Source organism: Engystomops pustulosus, chromosome 9, assembly GCF_040894005.1.
Source record: "Engystomops pustulosus chromosome 9, aEngPut4.maternal, whole genome shotgun sequence".
In the NCBI taxonomy this organism is placed as follows: domain Eukaryota; kingdom Metazoa; phylum Chordata; class Amphibia; order Anura; family Leptodactylidae; genus Engystomops; species Engystomops pustulosus.
In genome coordinates, this window is record NC_092419.1 from 9,568,719 (window position 1) to 9,585,717 (window position 16,999).

The following is a 16,999-nucleotide window of genomic DNA, read 5'->3' on the forward strand; positions in this document are numbered from 1 at the left end:
ATAGGGGGCAGTATTATAGTAGTTATATTCTTGTACATAGGGGGCAGTATTATAGTAGTTATATTCCTGTACATAGGGGGCAGTATTATAGTAGTTATATTCCTGTACATAGGGGCAGTATTATAGTAGTTATATTCTTGTACATAGGGGGCAGTATTATAGTAGTTATATTCCTGTACATAGGGGGCAGTATTATAGTAGTTATATTCCTGTACATAGGGGGCAGTATTATAGTAGTTATATTCTTGTACATAGGGGGCAGTATTATAGTAGTTATATTCTTGTACATAGGGGGCAGTATTATAGTAGTTATATTCTTGTACATAGGGGGCAGTATTATAGTAGTTATATTCCTGTACATAGGTTGTAGTATTATAGTAGTTATATTCTTGTACATAGGGGGCAGTATTATAGTAGTTATATTCCTGTACATAGGGGGCAGTATTATAGTAGTTATATTCTTGTACATAGGGGGCAGTATTATAGTAGTTATATTCTTGTACATAGGGGGCAGTATTATAGTAGTTATATTCTTGTACATAGGGGGCAGTATTATAGTAGTTATATTCCTGTACATAGGGGGCAGTATTATAGTAGTTATATTCTTGTACATAGGGGGCAGTATTATAGTAGTTATATTCCTGTACATAGGGGCATTATTATAGTAGTTATATTCCTGTACATAGGGGGTAGTATTATAGTAGTTATATTCCTGTACATAGGGGGTAGTATTATAGTAGTTATATTCTTGTACATAGGGGGCAGTATTATAGTAGTTATATTCTTGTACATAGGGGGCAGTATTATAGTAGTTATATTCCTGTACATAGAGGGCAGTATTATAGTAGTTATATTCTTGTACATAGGGGGCAGTATTATAGTAGTTGAATTCTTGTACATAGGGGGCAGTATTATAGTAGTTATATTCTTATACATAGGGGGCAGTATTATAGTAGTTATATTCCTGTACATAGGGGGCAGTATTATAGTAATTATATTCTTGTACATAGGGGGAGTATTATAGTAGTTATATTCCTGTACATAGGGGCAGTATTATAGTAGTTATATTCTTGTACATAGGGGGCAGTATTATAGTAATTATATTCTTGTACATAGGGGCAGTATTATAGTAGTTATATTCTTGTACATAGGGGGCAGTATTATAGTAGTTATATTCTTGTACATAGGGGGCAGTATTATAGTAGTTATATTCTTGTACATAGGGGGCAGTATTATAGTAGTTATATTCTTGTACATAGGGGGCAGTATTATAGTAATTATATTCTTGTACATAGGGGCAGTATTATAGTAGTTATATTCTTGTACATAGGGGGCAGTGTTATAGTAGTTATATTCTTGTACATAAGGGGTAGTATTATAGTAGTTATATTCTTGTACATAGGGGGCAGTATTATAGTAGTTATATTCTTGTACATAGGGGGCAGTATTATAGTAGTTATATTCCTGTACATAGGGGCAGTATTATAGTAGTTATATTCTTGTACATAGGGGGCAGTATTATAGTAGTTATATTCTTATACATAGGGGGCAGTATTATAGTAGTTATATTCTTGTACATAGGGGGCAGTATTACAGTAGTTATATTCTTGTACATAGGGGGCAGTATTACAGTAGTTAAATTCTTGTACATAGGGGGCAGTATTATAGTAGTTGGCTTGTATATGGGAGAAGGTATTATAGTAGTTTTATTTTGTATACAGAAGGCAGGATTGAATGGGTTATTCTAAATGTGTTATTGTAGCAATATTCCTGTACATAGGAGGCAGTATCAATATATTCTTTCTCTGAATTGTACATGTATGGCACAGGGGAAAGGTATATAAGGCTTATCGGGTCGTGTGTTTGCATCATTTACTGATCGACAGGTCACATTAGATTCACTTACTAGCAAAACATGTTCTTGTTCTTGTTCCATCTACCAACAATTTGTCTGTTATAACCCCACCCACATTATATGACCACACCCACTTGTTTTGACTCCGCCCATAAAATGGGGCCACTTTTATAGTTTTTTTCAGGGCCGTTTTAAATTCCCAGTCCGCCCCTGGCCCCATTGTTCCGAGTGTTTCTCTTGTTGAATCTGTTTCTAAAAGGCAAATTATACTAAGTAGAAATGTTTTCATAGCATCAGAACCTGTGTTCCCTTTGATCCTCATACCTAACCCCCTAACATTACATTACCACATTTCCGCCCTTCCAACATTTCAAACCTGGGAATACAAACAATTTCTTTTAAACCTCTATCCGGCAAAAACTACAGAGGATCCAACCTCCCTCTCCGGGCAGAATCACCACCACCCCATACCTCACCCCATCTTTGATGACCTGACCCTAACACAGGGGTCCACAACCCACGGCCCACAATTTTTTTTGTTTTTACCGTGATTCGCAAAGTAGAACAGAGTGCAGGAGGGAGGGGGGAACTAGGGGCAGCAGGGGGGAACTAGAACTGGGGGCACGATGGGGGGGGGACAAGAACTGGGGGCAGGAGGGGGAACTAGAACTAGGGGCAGGATGGGGGGGACAAGAACTGGGGACAGTAGGAGGGGGGCACCTAGAACTGGGGTCATAAGGAGGGTGGGTGACTAACTGGGGGGCTGTTTGGGGGGCTAGAACTGGGGGCAGGAGGGGGGAACTAGAACTGGGGGCAGGAGGGGACTAGAACTCGGGGCAGCAGGGGGTAACTAGAACTGGGAGCAGGCGGGGGTACTTGGACTGGAGGCAGCAGGAGAAACTAGAAATGGAGGATGCGTGGGGACTAGAACTGGGGACTTGGGGGGGGGTAGAACTTGAGGCTGCAGGGGCAGACTAGAACTGAAGGCAGGAGGGGGGAGGCTTTTGCTGTTTAGGAGCATTGCCAAAAATTTTGCAAAATTAACAGGTAATTCTTCACTTATGTCAACAATTAACTTGATCTGAAATGCATTTTATTTTCCCTTGTTCACATGTGGAATTCATCCTAAACCACTTAATTCTTAATTATGTGAATAAATCTTCTTTTCCTAAAAATGTGACATCATAGACTTGCCCACAATGCTTAGTGGATTATAATCTAGATGGTTTGGGTGGTAGCCCGATTTCCAAGGCTTCTAGAGGACCCATGGCCACCCAAACCATCCACCAGGTTTTATTCTGAGTAGGACCTTCACCCATGAAATCCTCGGACATGTGTTTCTTCTCCCAGGACACACATAGACAAGAGCCAAGGGTCAGGGAACCACAGGCAAAAGGGACACATCCTCCATTCCCCAAGAAGCTTGATCCTAGTAGGATATTTAGGAACTGAATACCGGACTTATAAGGGCTATAAAACATTAGACTTTAACTCTAAAGGTGACCATGAACTATCCATAGGTGGTGACTACATGCTTTTCATCTGGAGTCTTCCACATAATCATTGTGTTTAGTTAAGATTGCTTGACATATCACTGCGATCTATAACAAGACAGTGGTCATTGATGGCCAGCGCCCTTGACCAAGTGTAAGCCATCACCTCCACATATAAAGTTATTCCTGTCAGGTTCGCTAGGGAGATTGCTGGGACTTCTGGTGGTACCAGCGGCGTTCTCCGAACCCCGGCGCGTATCCGCGCAAACTCCACTTCTCGTCCTGGGCAGCGGCTGCTAAGATCTCGCGCTGTCTAGGAGTGGCTGGGACTTTGAACCTCTGCTTGGTGCCTGGTTGTTCTGCACCATGAGGGGTTAATTCCCAGATGCTGTCCAGCTCCTATCAGGTTCTGGAGGTGGAGTTCTGGCTGCATAAATTGCAGCTTCACTAGTCACCTGTGCCAGTGTTTGAAAATCCCTTTCTCCACTCGCTGCTCTAGGTTGTATTGCTCAGTATCTGTATCTGTATTGTTGTTACCTCGGCTAGTTTTTGACTTTGACTTTTTGCTTACTGATTTTGCTATTGACGTACCCTCTCGTTGTGACTCCGGCTTGTTTACGATTCTTTTGTGTTTTATGTTGTCAGTCTGTTTGTGTTTTCCTTCCCACACTTATTCCAGTGTATCTCGAAGTCTTCAAGTAGTCGCCCCACGGTTTAGCGTGGGGGGGCTATAGGAAGGGACAGAGGTTGGGGCAAGCTCAGGGCTCACTATCCCCTGTCTTTTGTGTACCAATCTTAACAGAAACACTGGCCACACATAGGTCTGCATCCTGTATCCGACCTGCTACATTCTCTCCTCCCATGGAGCCTTTGTCAGCTGTGGTCACTCAGGTCCAGACCCTAACTCAGTTTGTTCAGGATCTAGCCTCCCGTCTCCAAATTCAGGAATCTATGCAGGTTCCGCGGCAGACATCACCGCAGGATCCACTGCCACCCACACCTGAACCTAAGGTTCCTCTCCCTGACGTGTTTTTTGGTGACCGTAAGAAATTTTTTTCATTTCGGGAGGGCTGTAAACTTTATTTTTCCTTACGTCCTCGTTCATCGGGCACAGAGATTCAAAGGGTGGGCGTGGTAATTTCCCTGCTGCGTGGGGATCCGCAAAATTGGGCCTTTTCTCTCCCACCTGACTCTCCATCCCGTTCTTCTCTTGACGCTTTTTTTTCTGCTTTAGGCCAGATTTATGACGAACCTGACCGCCGAGCACTTGCAGTTTCCCACCTTAGATCTCTGTGTCAGGGAAAACGGACAGCAGAAGATTATTGTGCCCAGTTCAGACAGTATGTGACTGACTCGCAATGGAATGACTGCGCCCTAAAAGACCAATTTATGTCCGGACTGTCAGACCGAGTACAGGACTTAGTCTTAGCTTATGCCGAGCCTCAGACATTAGATGATGCTATGACTCTGGTCATCCGAGTTGATCGTCGCCTAAGATCCAGGCGATCACCTCAGGTGTCCTCTGACTGTCAGCCAGCGGCCAGTCTGTCTCCAGGTAGTCCAGAATTGGAATCCATGGAGTTGGATAGCATCTCTCCTGCACAGCGGAAGCAACATCGACTGAGACGTCATCTTTGTTTCTACTGTGGAAGTCCTGATCATCTGGTCAACACCTGTTCCAAGAGGCAGCAGCAGGAAAACTTCCGCTCCTAAGCAGTAGTCGGGGGGACTGCTTAGGAGCTCAGGTACTCCCAATTGTGTCTAGAATGTATTTACCTTGTACTATTAAGTTTCAGTCTGTTTCCTGCACTGGTCGCGCCTTTTTGGATTCAGGTGCTGCGTCTAATTTAATCGATTATAAGTTTGTCTCTCAGTTTTGCATGTCATTGATTCCATTGTCCACTCCTATCCAGATGTCGGGTGCGGATTTGACCCCTCTACAGGCAGGGTTGATCAAATTCCGAACCCCGCAGATAAAGCTTATGGTAGGAGCTATGCATGAAGAATGGTGTTCTTTCCTAGTTATGGAAAACTTGTCTGAAAATGTCATCCTTGGTCTACCCTGGCTCCGGATCCATAATCCGGTAATTAATTGGGAAACTCTGGAGCTGGTTCATTGGGGTCCTCACTGTAAGGATCACCTGTCCAAAGTTTCATTATGTACAGTAATGGCGGAAGATCAGAGTCTTCCAGGTTTTCTCTCTGATTACTCAGATGTGTTTTCAAAACCCTTGTCCCAAGTCCTTCCTCCTCACAGGGAGTTTGATTGTAAAATTGACCTTCTTCCTGATGCTAGATTGCCAAAGGGTCGTATATATAACCTGTCAGTACCAGAACGGGAGTCACTGAAGAGTTATATTGATGAGAGTTTGGCAATCGGACATATCCGTCCCTCTGAGTCGCCCACTGGGGCCGGGTTCTTTTTTGTTGAGAAAAAAGATGGTGGTTTACGGCCGTGTATTGATTATCGAGAATTAAATAAGATAACGGTAAAAAACTCAGGTCCTCTCCCCTTGATCCCGGATCTCTTAAATCAGGTTTCTGGGGCCCAAGTTTTCTCTAAATTAGATCTCAGAGGGGCTTATAACCTGATTCGGATCCGAGAAGGGGATGAGTGGAAAACCGCATTTAATACACCTTTGGGGCACTTTGAATACCTGGTTATGCCTTTTGGTTTGAGTAATGCCCCAGCGGTTTTTCAAGGGTTTATGAACTCCATCTTTCATGATTATATCGGTGTGTTTATGGTGGTGTATCTAGACGATATTTTGATTTTCTCTCCTGATATGGTTTCTCACCAGCAACATCTCCGCCAAGTACTTACCAGGTTGCGCAAAAACCACCTCTTCGCTAAGCTGGAAAAGTGTGTTTTTTGCGTCCAGAAGGTTTCCTTCTTAGGTTATGTTGTGACTCCCTCTGATGTACAGATGGATCCGAGTAAGGTTCAGGCGCTCACGGACTGGGTTCGGCCTACCAATCTCAAGGCCCTACAACGTTTTTTAGGTTTCGCTAACTATTATCGGAACTTTATAAAGAGCTTTTCCGTGATCGCCAAACCCCTCACGGATCTGACCCGTAAGGGTGCTGATCCGAACAATTGGTCCCCTGCCGCTTACTCAGCGTTTGAAACTCTAAAAGCGGCATTCTCGTCAGCCCCGGTTTTGGTTCAACCTGACCTCTCTCTACAGTTTGTTGTGGAGGTAGATGCCTCCGAGGTTGGAGTAGGTGCAGTGTTGTCTCAGGGGTCTTCCACCCTCACCAGACTTAGGCCCTGTGCATATTTCTCTAGAAAATTTTCTTCTTGTGAGAGGAATTATGATATTGGTAATCGAGAGCTCCTTGCCATTAAGTGGGCATTTGAAGTCTGGCGACACTTTTTGGAGGGAGCTCTTCATCCGATAACTGTGCTCACGGATCATAAGAACTTAGTATATTTGGATACTGCTAAGTGCTTGAACTCTCGTCAGGCTAGGTGGGCCTTGTTTTTCTCTCGCTTTAATTTTGTGGTCACCTACCGACCTGGGTCAAAAAATGTGAAGGCTGATGCCTTGTCCCGTAGCTTCAGGACTCCTGAGCTTCCAGAGGCTGCTGACAGTAATATTTTGTCTCCAGGGGTTGTGCTGGCAGCTGTCTCCTCCCACCTCTCCTCTCAAATTTTAGCAGGACAAAGATCCGCACCTAAAGACCTTCCGGAAGGCAAATTATTTGTTCCTCCTTCTTGTCGTTTGAGAGTGTTGGAGGAGACGCATTGCTCGGTATTGGCTGGTCATCCGGGAATGCGGAGTACCTTGGATCTCTTAAAGAGAAGTTACTGGTGGCCTCACATGACTAAGGATGTGCACGCATTTGTCCAAGCCTGTCAGGTCTGTGCGCGAGGAAAGACTCCCAGGAGACGTCCTGAGGGGCCTCTTCTTCCGCTTCCAGTTCCCACCAGGCCATGGTCTAAAGTGTCTATGGACTTCGTCACTGATCTGCCAGCATCTCAAGGCTGTTCAGTGGTTTGGGTGGTAGTGGACCGTTTCTCTAAAATGGGACACTTTGTTCCATTAAAAAAGTTGCCTTCAGCTGAAGAATTAGCTGAATTGTTTATACAGAATATTGTACGCCTCCATGGTATACCAGATGATATTGTGTCAGATAGGGGCGTACAATTTGTTTCCAAATTTTGCCGAGCATTTTGTTCTAGACTGGAAGTTAATCTGTCGTTCTCGTCGGCGTTTCACCCTGAGACTAATGGTCAGTCCGAGAGAATGAATCAGGAGATGATTCAATATCTGCGACTCTTTGTCTCGGACAGTCAGGACCAGTGGGTGAAATTCCTTCCGTTGGCAGAATTTGCTATTAATATTCACTGTAGTTCGTCCACACAGGTATCTCCGTTTTTCTGCAATTATGGTTTTCATCCACGTTTCTCTTTTTCATCTGTGCCTGTCTCTAATATTCCTCGAGCGGAAGCTATTACATCCAAGTTGCGCTCGCTCTGGTCACAAGTTCGGGAGAATATTCAGAGGGCACAAAATTCTATGGTCCAACAAACTGAAAGAAGGCGCACTAAATCCGATACGTTTGTGGTGGGGGATAAAGTGTGGTTATCAACAAAAAACCTTAAATTGAAGGTCCCCTCTTTGAAGTTTGCGCCCAGGTTTGTGGGTCCGTTTGTTGTTACTCATATTGTTAACCCGGTTTCCTTCAAGATTACACTTCCAGCAGGGTGGCGGGTCCATAACACCTTCCATAAGAGTCTTCTGAAGCGCTATGTTGAGCCTGTTTTGCCTCCTTCTGACCCTCCTTCTCCATCTATTGTGGAGGGGAATCTGGAATTTGAGGTGGAAAAGGTGGTGAATTCCAGATGGGTAGGTAACTCCCTGCAGTACCTGGTCCATTGGAAAGGTTTTGGTCCTGAGGATAGGTCTTGGGTTCCGGCTAGAGATGTTCATGCTCCACGGTTACTCAGGTTATTTCATCAGACCTACCCTCAGAAGCCATCTTTAAAATCTAGGGGTCCGAAGGCCCCCCGTCAGGGGGGGGGGTACTGTCAGGTTCGCTAGGGAGATTGCTGGGACTTCTAGTGGTACCAGCGGCGTTCTCCGAACCCCGGCTCGTATCCGCGCAAACTCCACTTCTCGTCCTGGGCAGCGGCTGCTAAGATCTCGCGCTGTCTAGGAGTGGCTGGGACTTTGAGCCTCTGCTTGGTGCCTGGTTGTTTCTGCACCATGAGGGGTTAATTCCCAGATGCTGTCCAGCTCCTATCAGGTTCTGGAGGTGGAGTTCTGGCTGCATAAATTGCAGCTTCACTAGTCACCTGTGCCAGTGTTTGAAAATCCCTTTCTCCACTCGCTGCTCTAGGTTGTATTGCTCAGTATCTTTATCTGTATTGTTGTTACCTCGGCTAGTTTTTGACTTTGACTTTTTGCTTACTGATTTTGCTATTGACGTACCCTCTCGTTGTGACTCCGGCTTGTTTACGATTCTTTTGTGTTTTATGTTGTCAGTCTGTTTGTTTTCCTTCCCACACTTATTCCAGTGTATCTCGAAGTCTTCAAGTAGTCGCCCCACGGTTTAGCGTGGGGGGGCTATAGGAAGGGACAGAGGTTGGGGCAAGCTCAGGGCTCACTATCCCCTGTCTTTTGTGTACCAATCTTAACAATTCCTCTGCCAGGCATCTTCAAGCAGTATTTGTATGAATAAGATAGGGTCTCCTTATAGAGACTTTGTCAATTAAGACTGCCTTGTAGAGCCATTGATGCTCCACTAGGGGATTTTGGGAAATATGCAAATGGATTTACCAGAATGCCACAAGGAAAACAATGCAAAAAGGAAGCACCTCTCTCTGGCTTGTAATGGCCCAATATCTGAGTGACCATGGACCAGATGTGAAACCAAAATTACCTAATCTTCAGAAAATATTGAATAAAATTACCGTAGGTACATCACAGATATGTGAAATTTGACCTCACTCTTAGTTACTTCTCCAGTTCCAGGACACATATGGCCCAATATTCACCGTATACTTTGGATCTAAGCCAACAGTCATGCTATGTGGATACGATGCGGTAAAGGAAGCCTTGGTAGACAACAAGGATGCCTTCAGTGGAAGAGGGAGGATGCCGGTACATGAATATATTCTGAAGGGATATGGTGAGATGTCATACAAGAACTTGGAATTTTCATGTGAACACGAAAAATGTTTCAGAAGCAAATGAGTGTCTTCTCTTCTAGGAATCATAGTCAGCAATGGCGAGTGCTGGAAGCAAATGAGACGCTTTTCACTTACCACCCTTAGGAACTTCGGGATGGGAAAAAGAAGGATAGAAGAGAGAATCCAGGAGGAGGCCCAGTTTCTTGTGGAGGAATTTAGAAAAACTGAAGGTATGGAAACCCTTTAGCAGCTATAGCACAATGGGTAAAACTATTATAAACTTTGCCTTCCAATTCATATATTGGGGCACATTTACTAAGGGTCCGCAGGACCGCGATTCCGTTGGGTTTCCCGAATATTTCCGATTTGCCCTGAATTGCCCCGGGTTTTTGGTGCACGCAATCGGATTTTGGCGCACCGGCGCCAGCTTGTACACGACAGAAATCGGGGGCGGGCCGTCGGACAACCCGCCATATTCGGACAAACCACGGAATTTAAAAAAGGAATTTGCACCAGGAAGAAGAAGGTGAACTCTGGCGGATCTCAGCGCAGAAGCGACACATGCAGGAAATTGGACGCACAACCTTAGTGAATCGTGGCAGACCCGAATCCACGTCGGACAACGCACCGCAGGATCGCGACAGGACTGGGTAAGATAATCTGCCCCATTATCTTTCTTATAGCAAATGGCTTGAGTACAACCACCTAAGACCTCGATAATAAATATCCGCCTTCTTGGTCTCAATGCTTTCATGGTTTATTGTAACCTGTACCATAGGATGGCCCAATGTTGACTGAAGATGTGTCACGGGTGGTTCCGCTACCCATATCGTGGGTCACGGGCTCACCCGTGCCTCTCGCTCCCTGCAGGCGCAGCGTCAGCGCTTCCTACCTCTCCCCGCTCCCGAATCCTGTCCTCGCTCTGTGTGTGCGCGCGCGGCAGCTTTAGAAAATTTAAAGGGCCAGCGCGTTATTGATTGGCAGGTCCGAGTGTTCTTGCAGGTCGGAGTGTTGCACAAGGAAAGTCTTTCTTTTTATGTGCTACCTCGTTCCACGTCCTCTATCCTGTTCGTCTACCGTGGCTGCAGCTCCATGCACCTGTTCTCAACTGGATGACAGGGGAGATCCTTCATTAGGCTCCAGAGTGCCGGTCCCGCTGTATGGTGGCCTCTCTACCTGTACCTGTATTGGCCTCCTCCGTGTCTACGAAGCCTTTGGAGGGTTTACCCACGTGCTACCAGGACTTCTCTGACGTGTTCTCTAAAAAGCAGGCTGAGACTTTGCCACCTCATCGACCCTACGATTGCCCTATTGAGTTATTGAGTTATTGCCGGGTACTTCTCCTCCCAGAGGTCGGTTGTATCCACTCTCCGTTCCTGAGACCACAGCCATGTCCAGGAGAACTTGCAAAGAGGTTTCATACGGAAGTCCTCCTCTCCTGCGGGCGCAGGATTCTTCTTTGTTACCAAGAAGGACTGATTATCGTGGACTTAATCAGATTTCGGTTAAAAACCGCTACCCTCTGCCACTGATCACAGAACTGTTTGACCGCCTGCACAGTTCCAAGATTTTCTCTAAGCTGGACCTTCGTGGGGCCTACAATCTCATTTGCATTCGCAAGAGAGACGAATGGAAGACAGCATTTAACACCCGAGATGGTCATTTCGAGTACCTTGTGATGCCATTTGGACTGTGCAATGCTCCAGCTGTCTTCCAAGAGTTTGTCAACAACATCTTCAGGGACCTTCTGTATACTTGCGTTGTGGTCTACCTAGAGGGCCTTCTCGCTATTCAGAGGTTCCTGGGCTTTGCAAACTACTACCGATAGTTTATTACACATTTTTCTACTCTTGTCGCTCCCATCGTGGCACTCACCAGGAAAGGCGCTAATCCACGCCTTTGGCCTCCAGCAGCTGAAGAGGCCTTTGCAAAGTTGAAGTTTGCCTTTGCCACAGCTCCGGTTCTCTCTAGACCCGATACGGAGAAGCCTTTTATCCTGGAGGTGGACACATCTCCTGTTGGTGCAGGGGCTGTGCTTACCCAGCAAGGGGCCTAGGGGCCGAACACTCACGTGTGGCTTCTTTTCCATAGCTTTTTCTCCTGCTGAGAAGAACTACTCTATTGGAGATAAGGAACTTTTGGTTATCAAGCTTGACCTGGAAGAATGGCGATATCTGTTGGAGGGAGCTCACTATCCAGTCTGTATTTACACAGATCATAAGAACCTCTCGACCTCCAGACAGCCCAATGTCTTAACCCCAGGCAAGCCCGTTGGTCACTATTCTTCTCTCGCTTCAACTTGATGATCCACTTCCGACCTGCAGAGAAGAATATCAAGGCTGATGCCCTCTCCCGTGCCTCAGATGTTGTTGGAGAAGAGCCGGTTCCTCAGCATATAATTTCTCCAGAACAGTTGGTTGCAGCCGCTCCTGTGGATCTTCGGCAGCTTCCCCCTGGCAAGACGTATGTCCGACCTGCTCTGCGGAAGAGGATTTTGTTTTGGGGACATTCTTCCCTGGCTGGGCAACCTGCGGTACAATGCTCTGTGGCCCTCATTTCCCGCTACTACTGATGGCCTGACTTGCTCAAAGATGTTTGGGACTTTGTGGGATCCTGCACCTCCTGTGCTCATAATAAGCCTTCTCATCTAAAACCGGCTGGTCTCTTGCTTCCGTTGCCGATACCCAGTCGCCCGTGGTCACACATAGCTATGGACTTTGTCACGAACCTTCCATCCTCCTCGGGCAATACCGTCATCTGGGTGGTGACAGACCAGTTTTCGAAGATGTCTCATTTCTTCCCTCTTACAGGTCTACCATCTGCTCCACGTCTTGCCAGCCTCTTCTTCCAACATATATTCCGGTTGCATGGTCTCCCTCTGCACATCGTCTCTGATCGTGGAGTCCAGGTTGTTTCCCGCTTCTGGCGCTCTCTATGCAGTCAACTACAGGTTAAGTTGGATTTCTCTTCAGCTAACCACCCTCAGTCCAATGGTCAAGTGGAGAGGGTTAACCAGACTCTAGGCTGCTACCTTTGCCATTTCGTCTCTGCTCGTCAGGATGACTGGTCCACTTTGTTGCCCTGGGCTGAGTTCTCCTATAACTCTCTGGATTCAGAATCTGCTGGTGCAGCTCCATTCTTTGTTGTCTATGGAAGAATTCCACGCCCACCACTCCCTCTCTCAGTTCGCTCGGATGTTCCTGCGGTGGAAGAATTGGTGCAGGACCTCAGTTCTGTCTGGAGACAGACTCGTCTATCTTTACTTCGGGCCTCTGCTCGCACCAAAATCCAGGCCGATAAGAGACGCAGACCTCCTCCCGTCTTCTCTCCTGGGGACAAGGTCTGGTTATCTTCCAGGTACATCCGGCTGAAGATACCTGGTTACAAGCTCGGTCCTCGTTACTTGGGTCCTTTCGAGGTCCTGGCCCATATTAATCCGGTATCTTACAAGTTGCGCCTTCCTCCCACCATGCGCATCCCGAACACCTTCCATGTCTCCCTGCTCAAGCCTGTCATCCTGAACCGCTTCTCCCGGCAAGTACCTCCTCCCACCCCTGTGGCTGACTCCACAGACACCTATGAGGTAAAGGACATCCTTGATATGAAGACGGTAAGGGGGAAGCGGTTCTTCTTAGTCAACTGGAAGGGGTTCAGTCTGGAAGAGAAGTCATGGGAGCCGGATGACAATATCCTGGACCGTGATCTTCTGCAGAGATTTCTCCAGCCCAAGAAGAGGGGGAGGCCGAAGGGGGGGGGTGCTGTCACGGGTGGTCCCGCGACCCATATCGCGGGTCGTGGGCTCACCCGTGCCTCTCGCTCCCTGCAGGCGCAGCGCCAGCGCTTCCTACCTCTCCCCGCTCCTGATTCCAGGCCTTGCTCCGTGTGCGCGCAGACCGTGCCTCAGGGCGCGCTCGCGGCAGCTTTAGTAAATTTAAAGCGCCAGCACGTCATTGATTGGCGCTGGTCATTTCCCATGAGGCTATTTATACCTGCCTCTCCCATCTAACCCTGCCGGATCTTTGTGCCTCATAGCCTTAGAGAAAGCTCTGTTGCGATTTGCCTGCGTTCCAGTATCTCCTGCGTTCCAGTGTCTCCTGCGTTCCTGAGTCCCTCCGTGTTCCCATGTACCAGTGTTCCTCCGTGTTGCTGTCCTGTGTGCTGTGTTCCCGCACCCCTCTGCTTGTACCTCCTGTTGCTGACCCCAGACCGGACTCTTGCCGCCTGCCCTGACCTTGTGCCTGGACTTTGACCACGAGATTGTCTGCCGTCTCTGTACCTCAACCTTGGCCGCCACTGCAGACAAGTCAAGCCTGAGGAACGACCTGGTGGTACCACGCCGAAGCTTGTCTAACCCGCCTTTTCGGGCGGGCTTTGGTGAAAACCGGGGACCACTTAGACTCCGGTCCCAGGTAGTGGCTTGTGTCATCGTCTCCAGTGATCCAGAGGATCCACACCTGCAAGCCTGACAAGGTTTTGATATTTATGGACATCTAATGTCCCATGGCCATACTTTATTGTTACATATAGACTTGACTATCCCTGCCCATGTCTATTTCTTCTGGATATATATATTTGGTTGGGCGTTTATGTACTTTCAATTAGACAATGTGAATAAGACACTTCCATAACACTGACAGCTTATGTACCGTAAGAACAAAGGGGCAGGCCGGTGCTTTTCTGTTGGTGAAAATAAGTCTACAGAACCCCCTATTTTATAATCATTGATTTGAATGATTTTACGGTCTAAATAGCCCCTTTAACATATTCCATTCCTTACATAAGTATTGTGTGTGAATACACACCAAACGAACCTGCTTAAAACTCCAGGTGCACGGTCCTCTGAGAGTACTTCTCTTCTCCCAAGCAAACATAAACTTCAGAACAGATGAGGTCGGCACTTTTTGTTTCACCGGAAATCTTGAAACCTTTATTCAAACATGGTGACACAGCAAGTTACAGGTATTATCACATAAGTGCAGAAAAAAGCATCTTCTTACGCGTTTCTGACAAATAGGGTCCTTGGTCATAGTCATAGTCATCTGTAACTTAATACCTGTAACTTGCTGTGTCACCATGTTTGAATAAAGGTTTCAAGATTTCCGGTGAAACAAAAAGTGCCGACCTCATCTGTTCTGAAGTTTATGTCAGTCACTGCACTGGTTGCTCGTCTTCTTGCGAATACAGTTCAAGTTAATAACCCTCATCCACAAATCTCTTCATAATACTGCTCCCCCTCACCTCTCCTCTCTCATCTCAGTCCAACCCGTGCTCTTCGATCTGCTAGTGATCTTGGATTATTCTCTTCCTTAATTCTAACTTCCCAAGCACGGCTCCAGGACTTCTCCAGAGCTGCACCAATTCTCTGGAATTCCCTACCTCCGCTCTATCAGACTAGTACCCAAACCCCAATGTTTCCCACTCGCTAACTGCATGCAACTTTAACGCTTTATTAACCAATTCCGGTTACTCCCCCTGTCTGTTATCCGGAAAATGCTTCTCTGCAGTTCCACTGACTATGTATATAAGATGGCGGCTGATGGCTGGTGTAAGCTGCATAATTTTTATTTATTAAATTATTTTTATTCCATCCCCTTATAAAAATGTCTGGACCATTATACAAGCGCCTATACCTCTTGTGTCACCCCCTCATCATCATAGACTGTAAGCTCTTTTGTCACCCCCTCCTCCTCATAGACTGTAAGCTATTGTGTCACCCCTCATCCTCATAGACTGTAAGCTCTTTTGTCACCCCCTCCTCCTCATAGAATGTAAGCTATTGTGTCACCCCTCATCCTCATAGACTGTAAGCTCTTGTGTCACCCCTCATCCTCATAGACTGTAAGCACTTGTGTCCCCCCTCATCCTCATAGACTGTAAGCTCTTGTGTCACCCCCTCATCCTCATAGACTGTAAGCTCTTGTGTCCCCCCCTCATCCTCATAGACTGTAAGCTCTTGTGTCACCCCCTCATCCTCATAGACTGTAAGCTCTTGTGTCCCCCCCTCATCCTCATAGACTGTAAGCTCTTGTGTCACCCCCTCATCCTCATAGACTGTAAGCTCTTGTGTCCACCCCTCATCCTCATAGACTGTAAGCTCTTGTGTCACCCCCTCATCCTCATAGACTGTAAGCTCTTGTGTCCCCCCCCTCATCCTCATAGACTGTAAGCTCTTGTGTCACCCTCTCATCCTCATAGACTGTAAGCTCTTGTGTCACCCTCCTCATCCTCATAGACTGTAAGCTCTTGTATCCCTCATCCTCATAGACTGTCAGCTCTTGTGTCACTCCCTCATCCTCATAGACTGTAAGCTCTTGTGTCACCCCCTCATCCTCATAGACTGTAAGCTCTTGTGTCACCCCCTCATCCTCATAGACTGTAAGCTCTTGTGTCACCCCCTCATCCTCATAGACTGTAAGCTCTTGTGTCACCCCCTCATCCTATTAGACTGTAAGCTCTTTTGTCCCCCCTCATCCTCATAGACTGTAAGCTCTTGTGTGTCCCCCTCATCCTCATAGACTGTAAGCTCGTGTCACCCCCTCATCCTCATAGACTGTAAGCTCTTGTGTCACCCCCTCATCCTCATAGACTGTAAGCTCTTGTGTCACCCCCTCATCCTCATAGACTGTAAGCTCTTGTGTCCCCCCTCATCCTCATAGACTGTAAGCTCTTGTGTTACACCTCATCCTCATAGACTGTAAGCTCTTGTGTCCCCCTCATCCTCATAGACTGTAAGCTCTTGTGTCACCCCCTCATCCTCATATACTGTAAGCTCTTGTGTCACCCCTCATCCTCATAGACTGTAAGCTCTTGTGTCCTCCCTCATCCTTATAGACTGTAAGCTCTTGTGTCACCTCCTCATCCTCATAGACTGTAAGCTCCTGTGTCCTCCCTCATCCTCATAGACTGTAAGCTCTTGTGTCACCCCCTCATCCTCATAGACTGTAAGCTCTTGTGTCACCCCTCATCCTCATAGACTGTAAGCTCTTGTGTCACCCCCTCATCCTCATAGACTGTAAGCTCTTGTGTCACCCCCTCATCCTCATAGACTGTAAGCTCTTGTGTCACCCCCTCATCCTCATAGACTGTAAGCTCTTGTGTCACCTCCTCATCCTCATAGACTGTAAGCTCTTGTGTCACCCCCTCATCCTCATAGACTGTAAGCTCTTGTGTCACCCCCTCATCCTCATAGACTGTAAGCTCTTGTGTCCCCCCCTCATCCTCATAGACTGTAAGCTCTTGCGAGCAGGACCCTCCTATGTTGTGACTCTGTAATGTCTTATTTTATTTGTATGTTCCTCCAAATCTGTAAAGCGCTAGGAAGTTTGATGGCGCTGTACACGATTATTATTATTATTATTATTAATCCTCTTTTAATCTCTGTGATAAACAACTGGACCTCCAGTTACCTCATACAAATACTATAATACTATAATACTATAAGATACTTCCTATTACTATAGGCACAAACATTTAAAAAAGACTATGAAAAGTGGCTTTATCGAGGGTCAACTC

The 16,999-nt window shown here is 46.6% G+C and overlaps 1 protein-coding gene across 1 annotated transcript in view; it reads left to right on the forward strand.

Moving 5' to 3' along the window:
* The window catches only part of LOC140077510 (cytochrome P450 2B11-like), a 35,919-nt gene that overhangs the window by 6,710 nt on the left and 12,210 nt on the right, over positions 1–16,999 (forward strand). Inside the window, exons 3-4 of the mRNA XM_072124756.1 lie at positions 9,324–9,486; positions 9,568–9,717. Coding sequence (XP_071980857.1) covers positions 9,324–9,486; positions 9,568–9,717 — 313 coding nt within the window. The remainder of the gene's footprint in view (positions 1–9,323; positions 9,487–9,567; positions 9,718–16,999) is intronic.